General features: G+C 43.3%; 2 protein-coding genes across 6 annotated transcripts in view; both read right to left on the bottom strand.

The window, feature by feature from the left end:
- Positions 1 to 1,995: 1,995 nt before the first annotated feature.
- On the bottom strand, positions 1,996 to 8,928 carry ssr1 (signal sequence receptor, alpha). 2 transcript variants are annotated; one of them, XM_056450463.1, is made up of 9 exons: positions 8,745 to 8,928; positions 7,833 to 7,960; positions 6,185 to 6,281; positions 5,221 to 5,483; positions 4,699 to 4,775; positions 3,682 to 3,760; positions 3,476 to 3,569; positions 2,453 to 2,467; positions 1,996 to 2,320 (listed from the first exon to the last, which is right to left on the bottom strand). In XM_056450463.1, the coding sequence occupies exons 1-9, from the start codon at positions 8,809 to 8,811 to the stop codon at positions 2,253 to 2,255; spliced, it is 888 nt and encodes a 295-aa protein (XP_056306438.1). In that variant the 5' UTR covers positions 8,812 to 8,928; the 3' UTR covers positions 1,996 to 2,252. The 2 variants fall into 2 exon arrangements, with proteins under 2 accessions (XP_056306438.1, XP_056306439.1); XM_056450464.1 differs by lacking the exon at positions 2,453 to 2,467 and having other exon boundaries at positions 8,745 to 8,926.
- Positions 8,929 to 11,512: 2,584 nt separating this feature from the next.
- The window catches only part of LOC130218846 (LIM zinc-binding domain-containing Nebulette-like), a 5,207-nt gene continuing 2,732 nt past the window's right edge, over positions 11,513 to 13,987 (bottom strand). For 3 of the 4 annotated variants that reach the window (XR_008836000.1, XR_008836001.1, XM_056451143.1), the window contains one exon: positions 11,513 to 13,392. Coding sequence is in view for 2 of the 4 variants with exons in the window: in XM_056451143.1 (XP_056307118.1) it covers positions 13,213 to 13,392 (180 nt within the window). In the remaining 2 variants the exon portion in view is untranslated. The remainder of the gene's footprint in view (positions 13,393 to 13,987) is intronic. The other variant, XM_056451144.1, reaches the window with a different exon arrangement.

Below are 13,987 nucleotides of genomic sequence, written 5' to 3'. Positions count from 1 at the left end.
CAGGGGTCACCACAGCAGAATGAACTACCAACTATTCCAGCATATGTTTTACACAGCGGATGCCCTTCCAGCCGCAACCCATCACTGGGAAACACCCATACACACTCATACACTATGGCCAATTATAGCGCATGTGTTTGGACTGTGTGGGAAACCAGAGCAAACCCACACCAACACGGGGAGAACATGCAAACTCCACACAGAAAAGCCAACTGACCCAGCCAGGACTCGAACCAGCGACCTTCTTGCTGTGATGGCAGTGTTAACCACTGCGCCACCCCTTTGCTAAAGTAATAAATCACCTCTCACCCTGCTCACAGACTGTTTTCTCTCCTGCCTTCCGGCAGGCGCTTCAGGCTCCCCCGGACAAAAACCAGCAGACTGAGGAACAGCTTTTTCCCCAGAGCTGTCTTCCTTTTGAACTCTGCCCCTCACTGACTCTTTTGCCCCCCCAATACACCCCCCACACTCCTCTAACTTATACTCCTCACAATCACTGCACTATTTAACATTTGCACATTTAAAGTTTGCACATATTCATTGCACATATTCATTTACTTGAACTGTACATACCCACAGCACATGGACATTTGTAATTTGTAATTATGTTTATCTATCTGCCACTCCTGATTATTAATAGCATCATGTACATATATTCATTTATGCAAATCTCTGTTCATAGCTAATACAACCTGTATATAATGTTGATAGTACATCCATCTGTAAATATCACCATAGTTTTTCTATAACTGCACTTTATAACTTATACCTGTATCCTGCACTTGCTGCTATTGCACTGCTGGTTAGACCTAAACTGCATTTCGTTGCCTTGTACTTGTACATGTGTGTTGACAAAGTTGAATCTAATCTAATCTAATCTAATCTAATCTAATCTAAATGTAAATATGATGAGTTCAGCTCCTCCTCCTCCTCCTCCTCCTCAGTGAATGTGACAGTAGTGTGTAACACTGCAGAAACACACACACCTGTACTGCCTCATAATGATCATCATCAGGAGGTAAAGCTGCACATGTACAGCCTCAGTTATGAATCTTCTGCTGATTATGGATGGTGTTGGTTCAGCAGGCTCTCTCAGTGGCCCATTTCAGCTCCACTCTTATTTTTAGACACTTTAAAGTGTGAGTGAAGCTGAAGCAGAGGCTCTTATTGTGTGTGCTGATGCTGAATATTGAGTAGGGGGCGGGGCTTTCCCTGTGCATCATCTTTAATATGCAGTTGCTATGGAAACCCTAATGTCGACACCTCTCCAAACTTGAGGCTCAGACTGATCATGGAGCAGATTTCCTCAGTGGACTGATGACCGACTCCTCTGTGAGCTGTTCATCTGGACGTCCAGCAGACTGCAACTCTTCTCCATCACTGAGTACAGTGAGACAGTGAGGGGTCTCTGTGGTGAACGCAGTGTGTGTAGATGATGAAGGACGCTGACGCCGTGATGTAGAAACCCATTTTGATCATTTTATTTCATTTCACCCCCCCCCCTCCCCTCAGATACATGGAGCTGCACACACCATCAGCGCTCGCTCAGCCGCTCTGCTCACCATACACCTGATCAAGATACAGATACAGAGTTTCCTCTTCCTGAAGCATGATGAGGAAGAGGAGGAGCTCAGTCATGTGATGAAGAGGAGCAGGCACATTCATCATCATGAGGAGACACACACACACACACACTGATGATGATCCAGAACACACTCCAGCAGCAAACGCGCACTCACACAGCCAAGCAGAACTACTGAAGCCTGAGCGCACCGCACGAAACCAGGGAGCGTGTGTGTGTGTGTGTGGATGAGAGAGTGTGTGTGCATGTGTGTATAAAAGTGAGTGTATAAGTGTGTGTGTGTTTGAGTGGAGATTCTCAGAGTCTGAGTGAGTGTAAGAATGTATACATGAAAGAGAGTGTGTGTGTGTGTGTGTGTGTGTGTGTAAGAGACGGTCTATGAGAGTCTGTTTGACTATGTGTGTGTGAATGCATAAGAGTGTATATGAGAGTGTGTGTGTGTGTGTGTGTGTGTGTGTGTGTGTGTATATAAGAGTGTGTTCATGAGTACCTGACTGTAGAACTCAGTGTGTGTGTGAGTGAGTATGTGTGTTCATGAGTGCATGTAACTGACTGTAAATGTCAGTGTGTGTGTGTGTGTGTGTGTGTGTGTGTGTGTGTGTGTGTGTGTGTGTGCGTGTGTGTGTGTAAGAGAGTCTCTGTTGGCATCCTAAACACTCCGTGTCCTCCTTCACTCGTCGGAGCCGGCGGAGCGCTTCTGAGTCCTCTTACGCGGAGACCGTCTGGGGGACGCTTTATCTGCCACACACACACATATAGACTGTTAGTCACGTGAGCACGCACACACACGCACACACACACACACACACACACACACACACACACACACACACACACACACAGCAGAAACAGAAGCAGGATTGAGCTCACCTCTCCGACTCGCCACTGAGCAGCACAGGAAGAGGAAATAAAGAGAGAGGAAGTGAATAAACAGACATCAGACAGGAGGAGCAGAAGGTATTTCACACTCGCTCAGCCAACACACACACACACACACACACACACACACACTAACTGAGAATGAGACTCTCAACTCTGTGTGTGTGAGACTGACAGCAGTGGTTTTAATAGTTAAAGTGTGTGTGTGTGTACACCTTGTATTGGTTATGCTGTGAGGACCAAATGTCCCCACACGTATAGCAATACCAGTACATTTTGGGCTAGTGTGTTGATTTGCTCACCGTGAGCTAAAACAAGCTCAGGTGAAGGAGTGTGAAGTGCAGAGTGTTTACTGTGAGGAGAGATTATACAGTCAGTGTGTGTGTGTGTGTGTGAGCCCTGAACACATGTCCAGCACACACTACAGGCTTCAGACTTGAGCATGAGCCCGTGATGACTGAACAGCAGCACACACCAGCGGTGAATAAAGGCCGGTCCTGCTCATGATCTATAGTCTCCTGTCTGTGCTGTAGACTAGAACAGAACACAGATGCTGTATTTGACCATCTCTGAGTGCTCTGTGTGCAGCTCTAGTGCCCCCTGCTGCTCACACAGACCCTCCACACGGTGTTAGCATGTGGACAAACGATTTAACAAATCAGCAATTATCTCTGTGATTGGCTGACACTGTGTGAGTGATGGTCTGTGATTGGCTGAGACAGTGTGAGTGATGATCTGTGATTGGCTGAGACAGTGTGTGAGTGATGATCTGTGATTGGCTGACACTGTGAAGTGATGGTCTGTGATTGGCTGAGACTATGTGAGTGATTGTCTGTGATTGGCTGAGACAGTGTAGTGAGATGGTCTATGATTGGCTGAGACAGTGTTAGTGATGATCTGTGATTGGCTGAGACAGTGTTAGTGATGGTCTATGATTGGCTGAGACAGTGTTAGTGATGATCTGTGATTGGCTGAGACAGTGTGAGTGATGATCTGTGATTGGCTGAGACTTACTGATCTGGTTGAGTGTTTCCTGTGGGATCCAGCTCATGTCCACATCATTGTGGTTGGATGTGCCCATCTCCACTTTAGCTGCTGGCCGTCTCCTCTGCGCGCACACACACACACAACAGCATCAGCAACTGAAGCACAAGTCTGTCTGATGAATATAAAGATGGTGTGTGTGTGTGTGTGTGTGTGTGTGTGTGTGTGTGTCTCACCTTGCGTGATTCAAGCAGCTGATGAAGACCGATGACCAATAGCAAGCCGAGACCCGAGAGGAACACATACATGAAGATCCTGAATGAACACACACACACACACACACACACACACACACAGTGAGCAAACAGAGTTCAGTCCAGTGTAAATTAAACACAAACACAACAATGGTGGTGTGTGTGCGCTAGTGCTGTTGCGTTTGCTAATGATTCATCAGCAAAGTGTGTGTTTACTACACATCACAACCAACACATTAACCAAACACTGCAAATTATACACACACTTCCTCACGGTGACTGTTTACTGACAAGGTGACAGCGCCCTCTACTGGCACGGCATACATGATTAGCATTAAAAAAATAAAAACAAACGTTTCATTCAGGCCCGTCTCCACTGAGGAGTTTGGTACCGTGACTGTGGGCTACTGAACATGTTTCCTGCTGTTTTAGAACCCAAATAAGGACTAAATGTCTGCTGTGTGTGGTTTATCTGTAATTAGTAACATATCGGGGACTGTAAGGGTCTGTGTGTGTTCATATGTTCATCAACAGAGCTGGATGAGGAGATCCCCCCCCCCCCCCCCCCCCCCAATGTGTAAAGCACTGAGTGTCCAGAAAAGTGCTGTATAAATGAAAGAATTTATTATTATTAATATATAAATAAAAATAAAATGGCAGATGTTACAGTAGACCATTTCAATAACGTTGATCTGCAGTTATGATCATGTTGATGAAAGGTTATTAATGAACATGTATACAGTGTTGATGTGTGTAAAGCATCTGTGCTGTGAGAAGAGCTGCTCATATGATCTGTGATTGACCCGTCCAGCTTTACTCTACACATTTCCATGAGAGAATAATGTTGACTGAACCTTTCTGTCGTACACCACGTCCACCATTGGTACCCTTTTGGCAGTGGAAACACAAGGCTGATAAAGGTGACCCGTACTGTACCCTTTCACTCAGTAGAATCGGGCCATTTGTGTCTGCATATGTGTGTGTGTGTAGCACTCTTACGTTTCTCCATCCAGGCCGTCCTCTCTCTCAGTGATGGTGACAGTCTGGTTGAAGACGGCGTCCTGGAAGACATTTCCCTAAAGAGCAGAGACCCGGTCAGAACAAGATCACTTCAGTAAACAAAGCATGAAGCTAAAGCAAGCAGCAGTGTGTGTGTGTGCACTACTGGAGAATAAGCCACACACACACACACACACACGCACACGCACGCACACACACACACACACACACACAGGACAGTCAGGCATTTGCTCTGATATGGAGAATAATAATAATAACGACTTTTATCTAACTTGGGAAGTCAATTGAGAACCAGTTTTCATTTACAATGATGACCTGGCCATGAGGGACACAACACAACAACATACAGTATAGAGGAACCGTGTGTATATTCATCCTGCAGCCTTTAGGATTAGAGCACTCATGTGCAAACACACACAAACTCAACACACGTATGTGCATACACATTCACTCACGCACACATACATGCGCATACGCACTCACTCACACAGACAGACTCACGCTGTCGTCCCTGTAGTTGAGGTTGATGACGAGGCCGAAGGGTCGCCCGCCCATGGGCTCAGCGGGGATGAAGGAGTACTCGAAAGTAGCCTGGCGCTGTGGAGGGACCAGCGTGCCCAGCTGCAGCGCCGTGAAGTTCTGGATGTAGAACTGGAAGTCCTGCGGGTAGCGGAAGGAGGCGTCCAGAGACTCCACCATGAAGTTCTCCGAGCCCTTATTGCTGAAGCCCAGCAGGAACTTCACGATGTTGTTGGCTGGGAAATCTGATGGTGGGAGAGAGGACAGATGAAGCAGGAGGAGGAGAGGAACAGACTGAACACACACACACACACACACACTCCTCTGAGAATAAACCCAGAGCTGCACCAAGATCAGTATAATCACATCACAGGAGCTGCAGTGCTGAGCAGGAGAAACACTCCAGAACACATCAGAACATTGCAGAGTTGGACTGTAATGGAGTGAAAGGTTGTTCATTTGCATGTTCTGACAGAGCTCAGAGTATTCAGGAACACAACACTTAACCCTTTATAACTTTAATAAAGAATAATTAAGACTTTTACAGTGTTATTTTACTTTATTCAGACTCTGTACCTGAATACTGCAGTGAACACCGCTCAACATCATTTAAACCACACTTCAGTCTTTGCTCTTTTGTATTTGTCCACGCTGTCATTTCGTTTATTGCATTTTATGCATAATTAACTTACCTCAGGATTATCCCAATCAATCTAATTTAATAAACTCCTCCAGCAGTTTTAGAGTCATCTGGTGAAATTGAGTGTATGTATATATATATATATATATATACGTTTATTGCAGGAAAACTCAACAATGTCTGACTTGACTATTATTGTGCAGCTCTAATTAAACCTGTGTCTGTGTGTTTAATCACGACTCCTGCAGCGCTCAGCCTTATTCAGAGACTCAAACAGAGAAGATCAACATGCAGCTGGTCCTCCACCTTCTCCTTTGACGAACAGGATGGTGGTGTCTGCGTTGGGTGAAGCCTTCATCTCTCCCACTAGAGCTTCTTCTTCCTCTTCCTCTTTCTCTTCCGTCTGGCAGAAGAAACACAACACAGTTCACTAATGCTGCTTTAACACACACACACACACACACACACACACACACACACACACACACACACTAGAGACACTGTTTAATGTGGATATTACTGTGTAATGGGTGTTATTTTCATCTGAATATAGGAAGAGTTCACACAAATATTAAAGCCTCCTCATTTATGCACTCATGTAGTTTGGACTAAAGCTTTGATGAGTTTGTTCTGTTGAGGACAACACAAGATATTCTGATGAATGCTGGAGCAGACAGCCATATTACACTACCACAGTAAGAACAAATAATACCAAAGACTCAAAGAGTAAACACTGCTCAGTGCGTAAGAGAGAGCTCATCAAGCCTTCATTAGAACAGACAACTCGTATACTGAAAGTTGAACATGTATCTGGAACAGATGAGTTCCTTCATCAGTTTTAAATATATAAAGATGTGGATTTAACAGGGGATCAATCATTTTCTGTGTGTATTGGAGTTCAGTATTGACAAACTCTACAATGCATGACTGCAGTGCTCTGTGTCTGGTGTATTGATGAAAGTCACCTGAGAATGGATTACCACTATCTCAAATAAATAAATAAATAAATATATACACACACACACACTCTTTTAATTTGCGTATTTAGCAACGGCAGCATTGTTGTGCTTGTAAAAACCCGTGTATGAATGTAAACTGCTGTATTTCACGGTGTAAAAACTGAATAAAGAATTCCACTGAGATCAATGTGTGTTATCTTCAGCATTCTTCAGAATATCTCCATTTGTGCTCAACAGAACAGAGAACCTCACAGGTTTGGAACAAGTGAAGGATGAAGAAATTGGCTGAAGAGACCCTTAACTGATGCTTTAATCAGTCTGTGAAAAGATGAAATGACGAGAGCTCATCTAGAGCAGGTCTGCATGATACTGATGTTATGATGTTTATTTATCTGCAGTGAATATCGAGATATGAATACAGTTTCATAAGACAGTGGAATAGCTCTATTTGACGGGTTTCTGGAGAGTCTAACAGTATTCAGCTACAGAAACTCAATCATCAATGCTAAACCTGCTTTTCCTCACTTTGCTTTGTGTCATTTATCAGTCCAAATGTCTAAACTAAACTCTCAGGTCAAGTAAACATGTTGTTTTGTGTTAAAATTCAGATGAAAAAAGGCAAAATTAAGAGTTTTTCTTTAAAACATGCTACATTATCTGCCAGTGGGGTTCGTGAAATGATCAGGTTTTCTCTTTGAAATGTAGATATGAGCACTAGAAGCAAAACTTCTAATAAAGAAAAGGGTTTTTTAATAAATTGAGTATAAATAGAGTAATTAAACCCAATCCTGCAGCTCCTGCTTGACTATAACCCAGACTCAACACTGCACATGATGTGATGTGACTCTTGCAGATGTGCACACTGTGATCTCCATGCTGACACCGCACACGGTGCTGCTCTAATCTAGAATACGCTGGTCAGTGTGTGCTCATGGTGAATAACTGCAGGAGTAATGTGAGCAGACGCTGCTGTGAGGGTCAACACGGTCTCTCACCAGCTCAGTGTTCTCATCGTCCTCCACCTCAGCTTCATCATCCTCATCCTCCGCCAGCACATCATCAGTTGCATCTTCGTCCACAGCCTCCTCTTCCTCGGTGGCGTCCTGAGCAGACACTACAGGACCTGAAGGAACACACACAGGTCAGTGTGACATTAAACACACACACACACACACACACACAACCACAACCTCTGATTCAGCTCATTTTGCTGATGTTAGAGTATATTCTCCCCCAAATGAGCATCGTCTGATGATCTATCAGGAGCAGCCGGGTCATTTACACTCCACACACACACACACACACACACACACACACTACTGCTTCAGTACAACTTACTGTAATGCAGAATATAGCAGAGGGATCACTGAGCTGAACTCATATGGATAACAGTGCGACACACACACACACACACACACACACACACACACACACACGCACACACAATCTCTGATTCAGCTCATTATACTCATGTTGCACGTGCTGAAACTACATACATACACAAATATGCACAGACATATACACACACACTTATGGATATACATTCACACACACACACACAGTAGACGTGTGATGGAGTTATTAAACACTTATTAGCGAACTATTACACACCTTTAATCAACACTCAATATAATAAGAGTGTGTTTAGTGTTTGAGGAGATTCTGACGGAGTCTCGGTGGGTCTGAAGGACACGTCACACACTCACACACACTTTTTCTCTCAGAGTCTCTCTCTCTCACACACACACACACACACACACACACACACACACACACACACACACACACACACACACACACACACACACACACACACACAATAGAGTTATCGATGATCGTCGGCCTGATCGATCGCCGTGATTGATCGGTAGTGCTGAGGCCTGCTCGAACACGCTGAATAAACTCACCCTTTAGCATCAGCGTGGCGGGAAACGCCAACAGGAGCAGCAGCAGCAGTTTCTGCAGCAGTTTCATCTTTACCGGAGAGCAGAAACGGCGGAAATCACGCGCAGAATCACCGACAGATGAACACGTCTGAACACCGAGACACACACTGACCGAGCGCCGCTCTGCGCATGCGCCTCATCCGGGCCGCCGCCGACGTCACGCGCACAGGGAAACGTGTCGCCGTGTAAATCTTATGGGCGGGGCTTCTCCACATCAAAGTTATAACTGATATTTAAAGTCACTATTGATCTTTTAAAGTTATAATAAGAAAATTGAAACATTTAAATTGCTTAAATAATAATATAATATTTCCCGGAGCGCCACCGAGGCAGCAGATCATCACGTGATATGTTTCGATATATTTCGGCGTAAATAGTTTTAAAAGTCGTTTAATAAATGTGTTGCTCTTAATTAAGTTTTATTTTCAAACACACGTGAATGATTACGGTTTAAAATGTAAATGACACGATAAACGCACTTTATAATGTTACTGATGATGACTCGACCGTGTTGATCCACGCAGCGCCTCCTGCTGGAGGAAACCAGAAACACGAACACTGCGCATGCGCCGCATCCGGGACACTGCCGACATCGCAGAGAGAGACGTGTCGGTTTCAGTGAGGAGTCATCATTGCCACACACACACACACACACACACACACACACACACTTATCCAGATATTCACTCTCAAAAACACAAGCACAAGCTAGACTAAGCGTCATTTTATTTCCATGAGTGTGAAACACAAGATAAATAATGTTAACAGAAGACCGTGACAGAGAGAGTAAAGAGAGCAGAAACGACAGATTTACAATAAAGTAAAACACTTCAGTCACACACATGCTGTCTGTCAGGGTCCTAGACCAAACATCTGAAAACTCTTAAATCAAGAAGCATTTTCTAGACCAGAATTAAATATAGTCTTGAGTTCAGAAATAAAGAGTCAAAATGAGGAGAGTTTCAGTAAAACAGGCAGATTCATCACGTTTCCCCTTTTATTCTGCTTATTTTAATGAAAAACTCTCTCATTATGTCTGAAAACAACACAATAGTTTATTATTATCTAGATAATGCTTCTTGATTTGAAAGTTTACAGATATTTGGACTAGAAACAAGACTAAATCTCTGAGTAAGAACAGCATCATCCCTCATTCACATACTGAAACATCCCAAAACCTGCCTAAAGCCAGCACACAGCTCCATCCTGACAGCTGACAGTCACACACACAGCTCATGATGCAGAAACACTGATCTGGAATCAGATCAAATGAACCGTACAGTCCTGAATCATGCAGATGAAGCAGAATAATGCATCAGCCTGAGAGATCAACCAGCTTCCTGTTTCCAGAATCTCAACATACATCAATCACAAACACTGAAGATACTGAGGTTAATAGTCTTGAAAAGTCCGACTGTTTCCTGAACGGTGCTTTAATCAAACTCATTTGACTGATTTGAAACATTAATGTAGTCATAAACAGGTTAAGAGATGTTTGCTCTCTATCCTGACGACATCAGTCTCTGTTTGCTGAATAAACATCAGTAAATAAACCAAACTACTGTGACTAGCTCAAGATAACCGTGAAGAGCTTTGCTGAACACTCAATATTGAAGATCAACACAAAACAGGCCTCTCTTACTCTGAGTCTGTGTCTCGTCTAAATATCTGTAAACTCTTAAATCAAGAAGCAGTTTCCAGATAAGAATAAAATATCCTGCTGTTTTCAGAAATGAAGAGTTTTTCACTAAAACAGACAGAATCATCTGACAATGGAGGAAGCAGAATCCTCTTGTTTTCACTTTGAATTAGCGTTAGGCTATTCTGCTTCCCCATTGTCAGATTAATTTGCTTGTTTTACATTAAAATTCTCTTCATTCGGACTCATTATTTCAGAAAACATCACAATATCTTTGCTTGTCTAGTAAATGCTTCCTGATTTAAGAGTTTTTAGATGTTTAGACTAGAAGCAAGTAAGCACTGCAGTGCACACAAACATCAGAAAAGTGATTGTTTTCTATGTCGAATGGCTTTAGTGTGTTTGTGTTGTGTTTTTCCTGCAGATGGCGCTGGTTAGTAGACCATCTCCTCAATTAAACCCTGGATTAACATCACTGCTGGTGTATTTCAGAGTTAACCAGCGGGACAGGGATATGAAGCTTATTTTTGCCATTGGAATAAATATAATCGCACAATTCTGACTTCTCAGACAACTAAAAATCTAGAAAATAAATCCTCTGAATGCTGAGAGAATCAGTTTTTATTTCATGGCAGAAACAAATCTTCATATACTGACGGCACCATAGAGATGAGTGACGTTATTAAAGAGATGACAACATTTCCTCACAATTTCATCACACTCAAAACACAAAACAAGATATTCTGAAGAACGCTGGAACAGAAACAACCAACAGAAACACCAGATATCAAATAAGAATCTCTTAATTTACAAAGCAAAATAATACGAGACGAATAATAAGAGATGAAAACATTTGCCGTAGCGAGTTTTATACTGATGTGACGCCATTATGCTCACTTTGTTTATTGTTGGTTGCTAGGTTACCAATACCACAGTAGGCCACTCTAATGCTGTGTTTACACCAGTCACGGAAGAGGCGTCAAGCTCGAGTGATTTACATGTTAAGTTAATGCAAAGACTCAAATAGACATCCTGCAGCACGATACGCGCGAATGGCGCGGCACGAATGTCCGATTGTAATACGTGTGAATGGCGTGGTGCAAATTGAGCGTTTTGCACATTGGACGCACTTAATGTGCGAATCTGAAAGTGAAAGTGAATTTGACGGCCAAATGAAGCAGATTATCACGCACGAGTAAACTCAAATGTTCACGTGTCTATTTACATGTGAATAGCGCGATTTATCCGCTGTTTATCTGCGTACCACAGTCAGCCACTCTAACGATGATCAACTTTACTGTTGGTTGCTAGGTTACCAATACCACAGTCAGCCACTCTAAAGATGCTCAACTTGTTTATTGTTGGTTGCTAGGTTACCGATACCACAGTCAGCCACTTTAACGATGCTCACCTTGTTTACTGTTGTTTGCTAGGTTACCAATACCACAGTGGGGCCACTCTAACGATGCTCACCTTGTTTACTGCTGGTTGCTAGGTTACCAATACCACAGTTGGCCACTCCAACGATGCTCAACTTGTTTACTGTTGGTTGCTAGGTTACCAATACCACAGTGGGCCACTCTAACGATGCTCAACTTGTTTACTGTTGGTTGCTAGGTTACCAATACCACAGTCGGCCACTCTAACGATGCTCAACTTGTTTATTGTTGGTTGCTAGGTTACCAAATAGCACAGTTGGCCACTCAAACGATGATGTAAACAGCTAATTTGCATTTGCAATTCTTCTTTTTTGCAAAGTTTGCAAAAGATTTAGTAAAGCCTACTGAGGACAAGCCTGAAATCATTATCCTAAAAGCATAACAGCTAATGCTAGTGCTTTCTCTATGGTAGTACGCAGAGAAGGAGACTAAAAGCTGCTATTTGATTGGCTAAAACATGCTTCACATGACCAACTTTGCATTTTTCAATGGTATTCGCATTCACAAGTTCACATTCTCCATTTTCACTTCACATTTGGAGGAAAACCTGCTGTCTGACACCAATAGCATGAACATTAACACACTCTGTTGGTCAAGGTCTGTTTTTTCCAGCATTCCTCAGGTTATCTTCCTTTGTGTTCAGCAGATCTGAAATAAGATTGAGGAAATGATGACGGAGTTGACATTTTTGAGTGAACTGTCCCTTTAATTACCCCTCATTAAAGGTTATGTGTTTACAAGATGAACACCAGTGTCAGGCCTCGTGATTAATAGACTAAATTAAACATGTGCACGTATGATTAGTGTAAATTATTCAGAGTATTTCAAAATATATAGGTTAAAGACTTTATAATCCTCATCAAACTCCATGATATCAGACACCCTGCAACAAATCCAGAGTTTCTGTCTCCTCATATCTCCAAAAATAATCGTTATTATCTCCAATATTAAGCCTACATGTCTGTAAACTCTTAAATCAAGACAGGAATAAGCCACATGTGTTGTTTTCCTTCTGACATGGCGTTATTTAGTTAATCCCTCTGGCCAAACTATTTAAGATTATTACAGATTAAAATAATGAGGAACTCACTTTAGCAGATTATTTCTGTGAACAAGACGACATGCTTGTGCTCGTCTAGAAAAAGCTTCTTGATTTCAGAGTTTACAGAGTGTCTGAATCCGCTCTTCCTGCTGAGCATCTCATCATCATGTGTTTGTGGTGAGGGTCCGCTCTGATCGCTCCGTCACTCCTCGAAGGACTCGACTTTAGCCAGACCCATAATAGTGTGTGTGAATAAAGTGTGTGTGAGGAATGTGCTGCAGATTAAACACACACGCGTGCCACCTCGGCTCAGTTCACACACTCCACATAGTTGGCGGGCAGCATGCCGGAGCGGCCGGTGCGCTGGACCGTCCCGAACATCCATCCGTCATCGATGCGCTGAGCGTTGATGATCACGTCACCGTCGCGGAAGGAAACCTCGTCGTGATCCTGCGCAGAATAATCGTACAGCGCTCGATACACCCTCTGCTGGAGGAACACCACCAAACACACACACACACACACACACGCACACGCACACACACACACACGCACACACACACACACACACACACACACACCTGGGTATTTAGACACTGCAGTGTTTCTCAGAAATGCATTGTGTTTACACTAATGTGTCCTGATATGAGGAGAGAAACGAAGCTTTTTAAAGTTAAAGGAAATCACTGAATGATTAATGCTCAAGGCGGTATGGTGGCGCAGTGGGTAGCACAATCGCCTCACAGCAAGAAGGTCTCTGGTTCGAGTCTCAGCTGGGTCAGTTGGTGTTTCTGTGTGGAGTTTGCATGTTCTCCCCGTGTTGGTGTGGGTTTCCTCCGGGTGCTCCGGTTTCCTCCACAGTCCAAACACATGCGCTATAGTGAATGAGTGTGTATGGGTGTTTCCCAGTGATGGGTTGCAGCTGGAAGGGCATCTGCTGTGTAATGCATTTGCTGGATAAGTTGGCGGTTCATTCCACTGTAGCGACCTCTGATTAATAAAGGGACTAATCTGAAGGAGAATGAATGAATGAATGAATGAATGAATGACCCTAGTGGACGACTAAACCCACTCATAAGCTGAA

This window comes from Danio aesculapii, chromosome 24 (assembly GCF_903798145.1).
Source record: "Danio aesculapii chromosome 24, fDanAes4.1, whole genome shotgun sequence".
Classification (NCBI taxonomy): Eukaryota; Metazoa; Chordata; class Actinopteri; order Cypriniformes; family Danionidae; genus Danio; species Danio aesculapii.
The sequence above is the reverse complement of the archived record's forward strand: the minus strand, read 5'-3'. Positions and strand labels throughout refer to the sequence as shown.

What these genes read in the sequence shown, in the direction of transcription:
- ssr1 (XM_056450463.1), bottom strand. Translation starts at nt 8,811, where the DNA reads ATGAAACTGCTGCAGAAACTGCTGCTGCTGCTCCTGTTGGCGTTTCCC. An exon ending in CGCCACGCTGATGCTAAAGG is followed by an intron (nt 7,961 to 8,744) that starts GTGAGTTTATTC and finishes GTGTTCCTTCAG; the next exon opens with GTCCTGTAGTGTCTGCTCAG. An exon ending in CCTGTTCGTCAAAGGAGAAG is followed by an intron (nt 5,484 to 6,184) that starts GTGGAGGACCAG and finishes TCCCACCATCAG; the next exon opens with ATTTCCCAGCCAACAACATC.